Below are 17,172 nucleotides of genomic sequence, written 5' to 3'. Positions count from 1 at the left end.
CCCTCGTAAGCCTAACGTAGTTTTCCCTCTCGGAAACATCTTCGTTGCTGGTCGAAGGTCAAAACACGGTTCAAGTTTCGTTGAGCGCTCGACGAGCCGAGGGTTAGCCATTCGACGGAAAACTTAGAGGTTTTACGGTAAACTTCGGGTCATAGCTCCCCTCAGAAAGCAAACTGTACGACTTACAACCGCTGGATGCGGTATGGTCGAAAGAGAAAACAGCTATAAACGAAAATGTAACGTGTGAGAACGTAACGGGCGAAGAAAGAGAGTTAAGCATAGGGAGGTGAAGTAACGACGAGTCACTTCAGAATCAGAGGAAAATGATGACCAGGCTTTCAGCAGCAAATGGCGTACGTTAACTTTTCCAGTAGACGTTGCTGTGAATTTAGGACGACTGTGTCGTACAGAAATATTCTTCAACGTGGTGAAACTTCATTTTTAAAATCATCCACACGACGGATCCAACAACTTTTGTTCACGAGTTATATCATGACTGTCTGGAAAAACTTGGACATATTGCTTTATGACTGCAGGAGTCGTGGATACGAAATTGTTATTTTCTATTGCCGCTGCACTCGTTTTGACACCGTCGAAATGTGGTACAAAGGAAGCGTGGACATATCTAGCGCAACATAAAATTCGTGAAATTTTTGCGGATTCGGATGTCGATGGCTTTTCGGCTGACTCGTGTGCACCGGTTAAACTAAAGTTATTTTAGCGACCATGTCGCACTCTCTGGGCAATTTATGTACAAACAGGCCACCGTATTTTTTAGGAAATATCGTGCGATCGCAGTTTGATAATGTTAAAAATTAAAATAGTTTTCTTTTTTCAAAGTTTGTTTAGTTTTTAGGGATTCAAATACATAATTATATTCTTCTGTTCGTAATGTCTACGATCAGATTCTAATAAATCTATCTGCAAGGGTGATATAATCAAAAAAAATAGAAGCAAAAGACCTTTACGATCACTTCGACGTTTCTGAAGAATTTGTAAAATTACTCTTAATTTATACAATTTACTTGTACAAGTTCGTTTATTCTTTAATATAACGATTCATATACACATCCGTTATAGGAAATGTTATTCTTCGCTACATTCTGTAGTCTTGTCCCATCACATTGTAGGCGATAAGACGTGAAAACCTCTCTCAAGGACCCGTGTTGGTATTCGCGGTGGTCCGATAATCTAAACATTCGACATCGAACCATCGATGTCAGGTTTCAGTCAGTCGCCGAGCAAATTTCAAAATGTCCAGGTCCGAGACTTCGGTCGCCTTCGTCACTTTAAATAGCCAAGCAAATGAACGTGACTCTTTTTTTAACAAATTTTTCTATAATTTATGTGAAAAGCGTATGTTTGCAGTAAATATCTCGTAACGCCTGTATACATTTTTGGATTTGTTTCAAACTGTACTAATATGAACATGATAATCATATCATATCGTATGGCATAAAAAACGTTTTGATAACGTATATGACATGTTGAATATAAAGTTACGCGAGTATTCGAATATCTTCCTATGAGCCCGTGCGAAATTTATTTGCTAAAGCTTTGGTAAGATCAGTAGAATTTTGCATTCTGGGATGATTTATCGAGCATTTTTTACTAGGCACATCGCACCGTACAGAAATGCGCCAAAGCTTGAATGTTATTTTTAACGAGCAAGGGACATTTAACAGGGCGGCAGGAACAAAAACGTTTGCGAGACCTATTTTCACCTAGCGTTTTCACGAGACCTCGTACCACGCTCCGGTGTGCACGCTCGAGAATATCGACGCGGCTATATAATTTCGTTTCATCGCGATCGTTCGCGCTCCGCGGAGCGTCTAGGATGTGTCCCTCCGCGCTGAAAATTCTGGCCGTCCAAGCGAAAAACCGTCGACCGTGGGGAGCTGTCGCCTTGAAAGCGCGGATGCTCAAACCCTGCCTCGAACCACCGAGAACCAAATCGTCTTTCGAACGTGAAACGACCGATCGTGTCTCTAGCCTTTCGCGAAGTATCGAGAGAGATTCTCGGACGTTCACAACTTTCGCTGCAAGGATTGTACAGAGAAATACGACAGAAATATCGATTATCGGAAACGAGACTCGACACCTATCGGATAAGTGAATTTTCTGATATCGATGATTTCGACTAAACAGAGTGTGTAATACGCTGATGGGACAAAAGATGGTCACAGACCTGTTGGATGGCTGGCTATCCATAAATTATACTGTGAATGCTGGCGGCGTATTTACGCGATTGATTTCCGCTAAAAGGGCTTATACGATAAAATGTTAAATCAAGTAAGTTGGATTGCAACTTTTATAATTCTACGTTTCTAATATCGACTATGTTTGAACTGATGATAACTCTCGCAGGACTTGTGTTGGAAACATTAGCTGTAACTGTGTTTTATAAAGGCTCTTAAAGAATCTTATTTTTTTATGTATTTACAGAGTATAGGAATACAAATTTCATACTAATTGAACTGATTGACCAGAAAATACGCACTCGGTACCTGTATACGCGGTGCTAAAAATCAGAATGCTACAGTCACAAACATCGTGAAAGTAAAAATTCAGAACATGGGAAAAACAAATTGCAAACGAAACGTTGCCTGATCAAGTTAATACTACGCTTCGTCGAAGAACGTGTTAATTATTCGTTTATCCCCCGTCTCGTACGCGTATACATGTCGGCGAAGGTTATTCTCGCGTATTTTCTAAGTTAAAACCATCGCGCAAGAAATAAAACAGATCTCTTGCACGGTAACGTACACGCGTGTAAATTTTACAGGACGGAACCGCCCGTCGAGAAAGAGATATTTTGCCTCGCGGTGGTCGAAAAGTACGAGCAAATATTTTCTCAAGCGAAACGTTTTATGGTGTAGAAGGATGGGAGTCACGGGTTCGTGACGAATAAAGTTAATATCGAGATCAAAGTTCGTAGGCCCGGATTTCCTGGTTGTTTGCGTGTTTTTGGGATCAAAGAGGTGGGGAGGAGCGGAGGAAACGAAGCGAACGATAGTCAGGAACACGACGAATGTGATAAATTTCCCAGGGAAAAGTAATAAGAAGTTGGACGAGATATGAATGGCCGCGCGAGCTAGCTAGCGGGATAAACCGAGTGAACGTAGCGCGAGGCCTGCTGATAAAAACCACACGAAGTTATGGAATGACTCAATTTGTCGTTCTATTGGCGTAGCTATACAAGGTATCCCGTAATATGTTGGGCTTACTTCAGGAATTATCGATTGTGTAGCTGAAAACAATGAAAAAAGTTCGTATAAGCGTACACGTCTGTCCACGAGTATCAGAAGATCTTCTGATCTTATATAAGACGTGATAATTGACACAAATTGATTTGAGAAAACAATTAATCAATCGGAATTTTCTATTTATACAACGCGATGCTCCTGAAATTTTCGAACATTCTTTATAGGAGACTGGTGCATGATGAATTAACAATTATACGTTGTTCTCCACGATCCTCTAACCTCATTGAGGAAATGTCGAGCGAGTTAAATGAAAATCTTAAAGAAATTCATTTAAAATTTGAATTAAAACGAAATGAGAACAAATGCGATAGAAGGATTAATGATACGAACGTTAAAACTGCTAAAATAACGATGAAAAAACGCGAGGGATGTAAAAATGATATTTTATGACAAGATAATGACAATTTAAGTTGAATATATAAATTCTTCATTTATGTAATGTTCTCTCTCTTAATACCTTAATCTGATATTCAAAACGAGATGATAATTCTTAAACGATTTACAATTATCTCAATAATCGCGTAGATTCGGCTCACTTCCTCTTTTCTCGCAACTATACAATCCTATAGACTATTATTGTGTATCAAAGAACATAGAATTGATTATGTTTCACGAAATAGCACAAATATATTCGTACGTTCACGTGAACTTTCTTTATTGCTTTCAGAAGCACATCCAATTCCTGGAGTAAGTTCCACGTATTTCGAGACACCGTGTATTCCTATCGCTCACTTCGACGAGTTTCATAGTTCAAGATTCTCCTCGTTGCTTAGGGTGATAGTAAAAGCCAGTTATGGCCGCCGAACTTTACTGCAAACGATTCTGAGCGATAACAAGGCTCTTTAGAATCGTTTAAGAAGAAACGACGATAAACCCGATGATTGTGCTATAATCTTCGGGAGATAGATGTGATCAACGTTATATATACGTCACATATAGATAGCGGTTTAACGCGTGATTGGAAATGAATCGGAAAACAAAGTATTGTTTAACGTAGTTGCGATATGGTAAGAGGCATCATTCTTATTTTCCAACCGCGCTTGACATTGCGGATTTTATAAAAACTTTCTGTTACCTCTTCCTCCAGAAAGGAGAACGTTTCGCTGCTTGTTTTACAAGCCTACGGGGTATTTCAAAACACGTGTGCATATTCTCACGGGTGAAGCGAATATATCAAAAGTTCGGATAAACCTTCAGTCTGTTTGTTGGTACTCTGACCCTATCTCGGAGCTACAGACGATTTTCCACGGTAGTTTAATGACTCTTGTTGTATGCATGACAACGTGAAAAATCACCGAAATTCATTAGAAAATGTATTCTTAGTATTTTTATCAATATAACAAAGAAATTCATAAAATATTATACATAACGTACGAAATATTAACCGTGTAACTTTTATAATTTTATTAATGATCCTAGAACGAGGATTTTTTAATGAAATATTTCAAACATGTATTTTAATTAAATTCATTGAAAAACAGTAAAATCAGGAAAAGGATAAAGAAATTGTACAGAGTAATCTCGAAAAAGAATTGCGAAGATACAAGACTACTTGTAATTTTAAAACAGGATAATATAAGACAAATATGTACATATGTTTATGCGATATTTCGTTGCTTCCGTGCCTCGATTTGCCCATAAAATAATGTTCACGCGTTCTACAACATCCTATAAACGTTTGCTGCGTTTTCTTTAATTAAAGCACGTTTCTCCATTCTGAGTAATAGGATTTAATTAAAAATACCCGAGTGGCACAAGACCGGAAAAGCAAACAATAAAACAGTAGTTTTTCAACGAAGAATTATGATGTAAAACTACACTGAACTTCGTAGAACTAATTCGCGTTTGCTTATTCGAAATATTGACCAATGGTCCTTCGCAAAATCGATACTTTCCAGCGGTTGATCGCGAAGCGTATCGAGTATCGAGCCATTCCATCTCTGGTCCCGATTTCGTTGGAAAACGAAATTTGTTTCCTCCCCCGCGGCTGCATTCTCTGTTTTTGGTAACGAATGAAAAAAGGTAGCCCGTGCAAATGACACGCCGAAACGGGAAAAGTTGACGTATAAAAAAGTTTCGAAAGTTCTTCGACCGTTTTCTCCAGCTACATGGCTCGAAACTACCCCTTTTCCGTATTCGATTCACGCGAGGACCAATACCGAACGAAACCTACCTCTGTACGAGTATCCTTCTTTTAAAGGGTCTTATCTGGAAAACGAACTGAAAAGTTTGTCGAATTTGCAGTCGTAATATTTATCAGAGTCAAATATCTCTGACTTCGGAATACTTCTCGTCAAATGAAATTTTACGTCCTCTCGTGAAATCAGTGTATAATCTGGAATAGTAAAGCACACTCGAGAAGTTAAAAAACCGTTCGTGACGATGCAATGTGATCTCTTGGGGATGAAAGAGAAACAATATAATAATTCTAGGATGACTATGTATTAGAATTAATTAGTGCAACTGAAGAATCACGTTTATAGTGATACTAATGGATTGATAAATTAGATGTATTATTTAAAAAATGAATGGAAGGGTTTGTTTTTTAATTTAAAGCGCAGTTCATGGAATAACAAGTGCACGTTATTTTAATTTCAGATCTTACATCAATATACTCGTATCGTGACTAGTTTCTAACAATGTTAGAGAAAAATGTACATTTCTCAGGATCTATAAATTCAACAATTAACCACCCAATGAAGTAACTTTATTCTAAAACTTTATCTCTTTCTACTTACCACGATCAGAAGAAGATTATCATAAATAAATTCAATAAATCCATAAATGCGTATTCCATACACAATCTAACTGGTTTCTAAGCTTCAGAAATTACGATTAGTTTACATAAAATTAATCCAACTGTCTTCTTTATTTATCAACTATCGATAAATTCTACATTGTTAAAATCCTCGATGCTCCAAATTACTCCAAATTAAAAAAAAAGCTTACTTTTATTCTAATAGTCACACACGGAACTCGTAACACAAAATGAACCGTAAATAAAAGAAAATTAACCACTCGATAGTTTTAAGGGGAGGTACCAAGAGAAATAAACACAAATGACGGAGAAGTTCGGTGGGAATGGCGAAAAAGATGCGAAAATTCGCTCCTTTTTCGCCGCTTTATCCACCAGACCGCAAACGCAAACAAAAGGTGAGGAGAGAAATCGAAAACGGTCCGGTTTACATTCCGTTCACGCCACGGCCAACCGACTGACGTCGTTCTTTTCGATGCTGTTCCACCTGCTCGCATGCAATGCTTCGCTACCAGTAAACGAACGTTCGCAATTCTCGAATGTAAACTCACGACTTCGCGAACTGATTTGTCAGTTCAGGGATGTCACTCGAATCGACAGAAGCAAAGAGAAGGAAGAATAGCGATTTACATCCTGCGTTTTTGTCCAAACCACGTCGTTCCACCCTCTGTAGAAAGAGGAAATCTCGCTGACCCACTTTTATCAAATCGAAACGGAGTTCCAACTATGTTCCAAATGTTCGGAAAAGAAAATCCAGCGTCATGTTGTGAATACACCTCGACTAATAAATTTTATTCATACCGAGTTGTCACGAATGTTTCCTACTTTGGTTGCCGCGATATTCCCAAGAAGTATTTTAAAGCGATTTCGTCCTATGAATCGCATCGGAGATGCCGAAAGTTTTCGTATTAGACATAGTCGAACGAGCATGCTGTTCTTCCGAGAAATCGTGTTCCACCGGTTTTAGAAGTTCGTTTTATGAACTCGTGATCGTACAGTTACAATTTCTTTTGAATTTAATAGAATTCTATTATCGATTACTATGGGTATTATTTGAATTTCATGTAAATTTAGGAGGACAATATTTATCGATTATTTGATTAGATTTTACTTATCAGAGCTGTAAGTGAATTGATGATATTATAAAATGTAAGTTCATAAAAGAAATACCGAGTAAAATAAAACAAAGTATGAACATTCCAAATAATTTCAAATTACAAGATCTTTCTCAGGCTTTTTACGATAGTATTTTTACAATGAGATATAACCACACGTGTAAGGTCGATGATCGATTCGCGAAAAAGAGGGAAACACTAGAAATGAGAATATTTCGGTACGAAAATAAATCGTAGATACCAACGATATGAAAATGAGTACAAAATAAAGTAGAGTGAAAAAGAGTAAAACAATTGGTACACATAAGTTAACACATAGTCGACGAGACACATATCACCACGTGCAAATTGTGTCATATCACTACGTGCCCGAATGTTGTTCAAAAATACAAGCAAAACTACTGTTGAAAAAGTTCTTTGACTTTAAAATTGATAAAGTATTCGTTATAGAATTTATGATCATGTTCATTCAAAATTCTTTTCTTACGTTACTCTTTTTCTTGCGTTTTATATTTCACGTCAATTTATTTGCTTAAATTATTGCCGTTTAAAATTCCTATTTCCTTTTCCAACTGATACCTTTGTGGAAACGAGTCTCGTTAAAATGTTAAATAGCAATTTCAAATAGCCCGTTCGTGTACAAAATAAACCGCTAAAAACAATTAATCAAACGAAATTCCAGAGTTCTGATTACGATAAAGGTAACGACAAACGGCAAACATGCGAAATAATAAGCACGATAAGCAATTTATAGATCGAAAAAATGAAAAAAAAACGGTGCAGCATAACATGGCGAAATTAATTACTTTGATTAATTGCGTCACTTGCAGAGATCCTGCGTGATTGTCGATACCTATCGTTTAGTAGATAAAACAGACTCGATATGAATTTAACGTGTACGATGATAATATAATATATATTAGATAACGCTACTGTAACCGTTTTAGATAGACAAAATTAATATAATACTAAATGAATAATTAAACAGCAGCAAGTATCTTCCGTAAATGGTCTTTCTATTCGATTAACCTGATAGCGCGACACATGTACTACAAATCATTCCGAAGAATTATCCATCACATCCACAAGTTCTCAAAATGGTCGTACAAACATCCACAGGTTGCATGAGGAAAAAAACCTCTTTTGCCTGTGATTGCTTCGCTTATTTAGCTACGAACGCCATATTTTTCGAAGTCCTTCTCGGTCGTATATCTCGAGTTTCTATTTCGTTGGAAATCAGCCTGTATTTCGAACGAATGACCGTATTCGGGGCAGGCATGTACATCGTTTGAGAATCGTCTAACGCAATTTACCGTCTAGTCCAAAGGACAATCGTCAATTGGACAATCGTCAATTGCTACGATTCGATCTATCCCTCTCGTTCCCTCTTCTTCTATGCTTATCGCTTTGTCTCTGTCACTGACCATGTCCGGTCTTTCTACCATGTGACAGCCAGAAAGGGTGTTCGCGCGAAACAAGGATATAGGTATCGCGTCATTGTGAACAGCGCTTTATTTAGGTCGAGTGTCAACAACGAAGCGTGCAAGTACGCTATGTGGACTCCTCAACAAATAGCAGCCGTAAGTACAAAAGCGTTCCATCGTACGATACCGGGGATCAAGGATACAGAACGGACGATAAATCGATCGAGCAACGTTCAAAGTTTTTTGATCGACAATCTGCTCCTCTTCCCTTATCTTGTTTCAGGAAATTAATTTAGAAACGGACGATCTGTGGACGGCCAACTATCGTTTCATCCTGTATCCTATTTCATTTTAATAATGCGAGGATTGATACTTATAGCTGAATACAAATTTTATTTACCTACGTACTGTTAAATATTCGTTTGATGTTACCTCGAGGATAAATATTAGTGAAGCATAACAAAGGATACTCTTGTTCACTTGAAATTCAAACGACAATTGAAGAAATTCCCTATGTTTATGTATTTATGGAAAATTTAACCCATTTATGGTCCTCGAATTTTTATACCTCAGTCTTACTCTCGTTTCAACCAACGAAAAGACTCTTAACGTTTCAAAAAGTCTTTAAACGCAAGATTAAGACGGGAAATCGTACAGGTAAGAATTCTTTCTCTTTTACTCAAACTTGAGTAATTTTCTTCTCATTTCGATAAACGGAAAGACCTTCAACATTTGAAAAAATCATGGAAATTCTTTGAAATTTTGCTCACGCTTGAGATCTTTTCTAAGGAAGAACATTTAATTAGAAATAATTAGATATACAAAATATCCAAAGTTTTGCATGTACATTATAATACTTGAAAGATAAAACGAATCTGTAATATTTGTATAAAAATATACATCTTCACGAACAACAGCAATCTGAATATAATTATACTTTTCGTTCAATCCTACTCACTTTCTTGAAATTATCTTTACGTTATTTCAAGAGGATAACTATATTTATCTTTGTCATACTCCTCAAACAGGAACAACAAAACCATGCAAACTGATGAATTTCCATGAACGATAATAACGTGCTAGCTCATAAAAAGCACCTTTGACATGGAAAACTTGCCGGCCACCAATAAGTTCCTAGGTGTTTCAGCTTTCTAACAAGTTAAGGGACAGATCAGAGAGATCAGACGTACAGTTCGCTCCACTGAAAGCACTCGTGGTCACTAATTAGAATTTGGACGGGATGTGGGCACACCTTTTGGAAAGTACAAGGCTGAAACCGTATTGGAGAGCCAATACGTGATTTGAGTCCGCGCGGACGCCGCGGCGTCGTCGTCCAGCCAGTTCTGCTTTCATCTGCGGTTAACCTACGTTAAAGCGCTTCGCGTATATTCCTGATATCGATCGACCTATAGGCGGCTGTGCTCGGCTTTTGCCATGGCCTCGATCATCTCGTAGAGGAAAATGCCGAGCAAAAATGAAAGGAGGGAAAAATCTGTAACCGAAATAGGACGCGAGTCAACCGGACCGGACGAGAGTGAGAATCAGCCAGCGAGAAACGGGTAGGGGGCAAAAATCAAGTAGAAAAACCTTTATCTATAATTTTCTCTTCTTTCTTTTTTTTACTTTCGGTCTTATTCCTTTTCCGAATCCGAGCGTATCCTCGATAATGAAGAATAATTGAGAAATTCTAGACGGATGAATGGAATAATTGTACACGGTCGAAGGAATTTCGGGCAGCTCGCATTGATTCTGAGAATCGAGCTAACCATTCGAGATGTTCGTTTTAAATCAGTATTCTTGGAGCTCTTTTACGAGTCGAAACTTTTATAATAGCTGTGCAACCTACGATCGGCATTTTGTGTTGTAACGAATTAGCGTTACGATCGTTGGTAGAATATTGCAACGTGATCACATTAATGTGAATGAGCACCGAGGATCTTTGTACAGATGTTTGTACATTTGTATGGAAATTGAAGAGCTACAAAAATACGCAAAATTTAAATAATATGCAAGTATATATAAAAAATAACCAAAGTATACTAGTAGTCATAATATTTAGTGGATGAAACAAATATTTGCTGAAGTTTGATTTTTTAAGTTCTGCTCACAAAAATACGAATTTGCATAGATATACGTTCTCTAGTTACACGGCGACTACTTTGTAATTTAAATCATCATTATTTGTTATAAGTAGATATGTATATACTCGATAAATAGCTACTAATTATAATAAGGTATAGAAACGAAATGTTTAAAACGTATTATTTCTTAAGTTTATAAAAAATGATTTATCACTGTGTTTAAATAATTTTCTTTATGGAATAAGTAATTATTGAATTGTTTCGAGCAACGTATCGTTATTGCAGAAATATAATATTTCAAACTATTCCGGAATACAAATAACTTCCGTGCGTTTCAACGTGTGCGAATGCTGGTTCGATTTCCTTTTGCAATACGAAAGCTTAAACGATGACAAAACAGAAAAGAGAAACGAGCGAATCTCTCGACGATAAAAACGACGTACAATGTCGAACAATGTTCGATTCAAAGGTATTCTCTTTAAATCACGATGAACGTGTCCAGTTTTTGTTATAAACCAGATAAACGATCTCCTCGTGGGTATATTGAGTAAAAGTTCGACTTAGAGAAAATCTCTAGATAGAATGTGAAATTACAACAAAGCAGAAGAATGGAAAGGGAGGAACACTGGTTGTAGCTTATCAAATTTCTCTTATATGAAGATCACAGGCAAAGGACACGATACATCATATTTCTGCTTTTACATATGAAAACAATTTTAAAATCCAATGATTTGAATATCAAAATTGTCTTTTCATTAGATCTGGTTATGGGTTTCTCTTGAGGGGTATTTACACTAAAAATATTAAACTCAATCCTCCTTGAGATAGATACTGATTTCGAAAGTATGGATTATCGTATTGTAAACACTAGATGTATCATTAACTTGTTCACAAAACTCCGTGCAATTGTTATCTGTTAACAGGAGCATATCTTTAGATCGAATAGATTGTTCCTGTTTTATATTCAAAAAAAACTTTTAATCACCGAATAACACCAAAACCAAAAGATCAGTAGAGTAGCATTGATCATCTTAATTTGTTGTACGCAATAATAAAGAATATTTAACATATGAATGTTCTTAAAAATGAAGCGAATGCAATTACAAGCGAATATCGAGCGAACCTTTACCTCAAGGAGCAATTCGACAAAGCAGCACATCCTAGTGAAGGGTCCATTTACGAAAGAGGAAATTACCAAATTACGTGCGAGCACTGGGTGACAAGTTTGAAGAATGATGCCCAGAGCCTCTCTAGAATAGCGAGAACCATGGACCAGGAATAATAGTCCTGTGTTTCAAGTAAAATGGGCGCATAAAAACATTTATAAGGAGAATTTGTTGCGACAAAAACGATTTCCATCAAATCAACGCGACGTATTATTGTTGTTGTCCATGTTCCTATCGTGACGGGCGTACATACGTATGTACAGGGTGTACAAATTGTAAGTGTCAGTATACTCATTAATTCGTTATTTCCCTGAAACTTTTACAAATAACTTTTACTAATATTTCTACGTATTTCAAATCGATTAATCGTTTCCTTGACAATCCACGTAAATCATCGTGTTTTGTACGAGACCAGCAGGTTTCCTAGTACTTACGAAGAAATAGGTGGGCGAAGACGAGAAACAAAGCTAAGGGATAGGACGTATTCGAAAGACAAGCAAAAGGACGCAGTACCGATCAAAGCAAGAAAGCAGAGCGAAAGGTTATCGCCAGAGATATAAATGTCGTCTCTGGTATCATCTGGTGCACAAAGCCGTAAAGTACGGTGCCCGGTTATTTCGGTCAATCCTCCAAGAGGAGACCGTCTGGAAAATATTCACATCGATCTATACCCAGTGACCTCTCTTCAGTTTCCTATCTTTCTCTGGCAATATTCGCCCACACGTGCACATTGTATACGCACCGCTCTTACACAACAGTTTAAATTCGTTCATCCTGATCGAAATATTCTTCCCCTTCAAATCTTGATTGACTCCCTTCCTTTCATACTAATAGCCAGGTTGTAATCGTCCATCGAACCATTTCTCCTTCCTCGACCTCTCTCTTTCCCTTTACATTCGCTTTTCCTATATACCGTCTTTGTCGCGCTTGCACTAGCCACACAGATCACTCTTTCCGGGTCTCTTTTTCTCTTTGACAGTACACGACAGTACGCGAGAACGGATATTCTGTATGAGCCACCTCAAAGTGCTCTTTCGGGCCGGATACAAGGGCCAAGTTAGCCGCGTGGCTCTTTTAGTTCAACGAGAAGGATACAAAAAATTCGGAAACCGAATTGACCATAAATACCGCGGCGTTCGTGCAGCTAGCAGTTTCTGCCACGATAAATAACGTCTCAAACGGCTCATTTCGTTTCTCGTCAACCAGAAAAGCTAAGCTGGTTCATTGAATAGGCGAAATTAACGGTAAAATAACAAACAGGGACAAGATGGTCCGCTAACAAATTGGTAAATACTGAACCTCATAAATACAATTGCTTGCAATATTTTGACTTCAGAGGAATACTATTGCTTTACCGTATTTAAGATAACAGCACATATGTTTACAGGGAAAATTCTTTCTCTCGTAGATAATTTTTAGACGTATAAAAAGCATAATTAATAACATTAAACGAAACACTGGTGCTTCTCCACTGCTAACCTATATTGCCGAGAAAAATGCCAGGGATAAAGTTCCTTGAGGTCAGAAGGAGGTTAGAACTATGTCTTCTAAATCTTAGTTGAATGAACTGATTAAAGAATGACGATGCAATTTATCCTGCTTCTCACGTTCCCGTAGTTGTGAACTGGGGTGTAGAACGCAAGTTTTGACGTATAGACAAAAGCCTGGATACTCATGAAGGATTATGGCTAAGCATAATACAAATTGTCAAAGAAGTACGAGCCTGCGTGTTAAACGGATGTAGTATGTAACTTATAGCAGACATTAAAAAGAACTAAGGATAATAAGAGATATTATTACGAGATGTAAAAGTCCGCCGGAAAAATAATTCGTGTGTTCTGAGCTAGTAAGATTGCGCTACTAACAGCCAATGTATCGTCTTTTCGAGGAAGAAAGAGTCTTGCTTTTACCTGCAACCATTTTACTCTTTGTTCATTTTTGTAGTACTTTGTGCTTGAAATAATGGCATGAATTTTTGCGATAAAGGATATAAAGAGAAATTATTCTTTCCTTAACTGTTATTGCTACTGATTTATATTGAATAGCATGATATTTCGTAGGGTTTAGTTTGTCGTTTGAATTTTATAAAGCTACTAAATGGATTCTGAATAAAATGAGAATTATTGAAGAAGTAATTGTATTTATAATATTTTTATAAAGAAACTCTATATAACAATCATACGAGAATTAACAGTTAAAAATAATTTTGTCACTTTATTTTTCAGTACCAAAAACTGAAATCCTGGGTGCACCAGACCTATACATCAATCGAGGTAGCACGATCAATCTGACGTGTGTGGTTCTCCTAAGTCCAGAGCCGCCAGCCTACATATTTTGGAATCATAACAATGCCGTAAGTATCGATTAAAAATTCGAAAATTATATGAACACGGCAATAGGAGAAAATATCCAATAACTTTCTCATATCTAATAATTTTCTTCGAGGATAGGAGAGAATGTCCAATAACGAAACGTTTCTAATGCGTAAATACATAAATGTAAATACGAAAAGCATCGTGAAACTGTAATTTACAATCGAGATAGTTTATGCCAGTACGTATTAACTTTATACAAGTATAATTGATGACGATAGTTCTTGGCGCTTCGCTGCTGCCTGATGTCTTGAAACTTATGTACATTCTGTACTCTGCTGAAAGCAGCAAGTGAATTCAACGTTTCCGCTTGACTGAAGTTGCTTCGAAATTCGTCATCCGTCTTTCGCTTAAGATTACTTTGCCTCCGCGCGATATTTTCACTATTTTCTATCGAGTTACTCATAATGTGAATGATCGATATATATTAACTTCAGTAGTTGAGGTAAAACAGATCTGTGACAAAAGTGGATCTACCATGAAGGATGCTTAATCCGTAATTTAATAATAGCGTGTGTAAGTGTAAATATCCGTTAACAAGGAACAAACAATTTTATAATTAAAAAATGAGAAATTATTAATGGCAAATGAATGTAAATTAGGTCGGTAAAAATGTAGGAAATTCCTAAACAAAGAAATTATTATGTCCAGAATAACAAATTTATGCGACCAGTTAACTCCCCGTAGTTTTCCCCCAACTGACAGCTTAATATTAATGAGTGATCTAACAGTCGAATAGATCTCTTTTTAACAAACATCAGAAATTACTATAGATTATTATACATTGCAAGCAGTGCTAAATAAGATTTACTTTAATTTTAATCTTAGCAGTTTGATTGTTACAGTGTATAAATACAGCCTGTATCCCTGAGGCTATTAAATTCTCAACGTATCTTTATAAAATACCTCAACATCTTTTAAAATTTCCACTTACTATTTTTATTTGAGTCTACCGAATCTAAATATTCTCTCATAAATAGCACCTAAGTATTCCTTGCATTTCCACCCTCCTCTTTCACCACATATAATCTCCAGTATGAGATAATTTCTCGTAGATGCACCCCGGTAAACAATTACCGTAAAGCACTCAGCAGCATCATAAAAATTAATCATAATCAGAGTTTCACTTAAATACGAGATTCAGTCCTTGTCGGAAATGTCTTTTCCGAACACTTGCCATATAGTGTAGCAAAGCACGTAACAGCATAAAGGAACGGACTATAAACCAACGTCGGGTATTCGAGCGAACGAAACACCGATAAATTTTGATAATCGTGACGTTAGTAACTACTAAATTGTCAGTGGAGGCGCGACTAATAACGGCGCATGGGAAACACCATTAGGCCCATTAAGTCTGACCAACGCCCTTGGAATTCCCTAGCGCGACTACGAACAGATACAGCGAGCCTCAAGATGAATTCCATGGCATTGTGACTTAGACGTGCGGTTCAAACAATCTGGAACTGAACACAGGACAACGAACTGAGCTAATCTGCGACACTGGTAAAGCTAATTGTAACGAGCATCTATTATTAGTATTTCTAGAAATTCGTATAAATATCAGGTTTCTCCTTAAAATCATACTGATTAATCATACGATTTCGAACAGAAGAATTATAATTTACTTTGCATCCAAAAATAGAAGAATGGAAAGTTCAACGTTACGTAGATCGACGAGATTACCCTTAACTTTCTTAACCATCTTAGATATTCACCTTAGACCCCTCGATACGGAGTCCATAAATCTTACAAAGTCGTAGCAAAACGAGAAAACGCGAAATGGCGCTCGTCAAAGTCACGATCTTGTGCAAATGCAATGCTTTCCCGCACAGCAGAGAGAGACGAGGAGATGGAGTTTCACAGGGAAACGATTCTTGCAGAGTTTCGCAACACGTCGCGCAGGAATACAAACCGATAAGGAAGGAAACACGCATCGTCCCTAGAGGTGAACTAAGGTGAAATTGCAATCCTTCGATGATAAGATCGATGGATCGATCGATCCGCGACGCGAAACATTTTCCAACCGCAAGGAATCATCAGAGCTCGCTGGGCTTTCCCCATACGCTTCAATAAACCTCGTCCCTTTGATTTCGATTGAATTTCGAGACTGCGTCTCTCTGTTCTATCCACGTGCGAGAGACGAACGTGTTTTCTCCCGGTTTGCCGCGTGTACTTGCGGATTTGTCCTCTCTATGTCGAGCATCAGCTATTCGTTTCGCGTGTTTCTTTCTTTCTCTCTCTCTCTCTCTCTCTCTCTCGCTCAATCTCACTGTGTGTGAACACTGTACCTGTGCGTTTGTAAATAGAAAAGACCGAGCTGGTCGCAATTAAATTGACTTAACAATTTGTCGGTTGCCTTTTCACTCGAGTACGACGAAAGCAGACGTATCTCGTGTATCTTTCGAACGTTGGTCTAAAGTCTATTTTCCCTGGTCAGCTATCGGTACCTCGATGTTGTTCCTAGCTTTCTTTTTTTCTCTGCTCTTTTTTCCCCTTTTTTCTTTGCGATCGTCATGTGTTCATTAACGGTAACTCGAGTATTGGCTGTTTGTTCGGCTTGATTAAAAGGGATAATGGAGAAATGATTATTGATCGACGACCTTAAATGAGAAAAATTAGGATGCTCTCTTAAAATGGTGATGACACGTGTTACGGGTCTTTTGGATGTAACGAACTGTAATAATTAATGAAACAGTATAGTATATTTGAGATGAAATAACGAAACACATATGAAATTTCATTGTTACTTTGTGATTCAATTGACGCAATCTACTATATAAAAATAAATAAATGTAAATTGATATGTAAATTCACATGTAAATGAACATACATGAAGTTGCGTACGTACGATTTTAATTAATTAAATGATCGACTATTTGGAATACATGTTTGATACCAATCACTATTCATGTTGCAACTAATTTTTGATATTAATATTAATTTGTTCTCTCTCTGTCTCTCTCTCTCTCTCTCTTACTGATTCTTGTGTATAA

The 17,172-nt window shown here is 37.2% G+C and overlaps 2 protein-coding genes across 7 annotated transcripts in view; one reads left to right on the top strand and one right to left on the bottom strand.

Moving 5' to 3' along the window:
- The window catches only part of LOC117162845 (myelin expression factor 2-like), a 93,771-nt gene that overhangs the window by 25,785 nt on the left and 50,814 nt on the right, over positions 1-17,172 (bottom strand). The gene's annotated exons all lie outside the window — the stretch shown is intronic.
- Positions 1-17,172, top strand: part of LOC117162847 (neurotrimin) — a 476,077-nt gene that overhangs the window by 434,799 nt on the left and 24,106 nt on the right. For all 4 annotated transcript variants that reach the window (XM_033344845.2, XM_033344844.2, XM_033344843.2 and 1 more), the window contains exon 5: positions 14,033-14,160. In XM_033344845.2, the coding sequence (XP_033200736.1) occupies positions 14,033-14,160 (128 nt within the window). The remainder of the gene's footprint in view (positions 1-14,032; positions 14,161-17,172) is intronic.

This window comes from Bombus vancouverensis, chromosome 2 (assembly GCF_051014615.1).
Source record: "Bombus vancouverensis nearcticus chromosome 2, iyBomVanc1_principal, whole genome shotgun sequence".
Taxonomy (NCBI): domain Eukaryota; kingdom Metazoa; phylum Arthropoda; class Insecta; order Hymenoptera; family Apidae; genus Bombus; species Bombus vancouverensis.
This window is presented reverse-complemented; position numbering and strand designations above follow the sequence as displayed.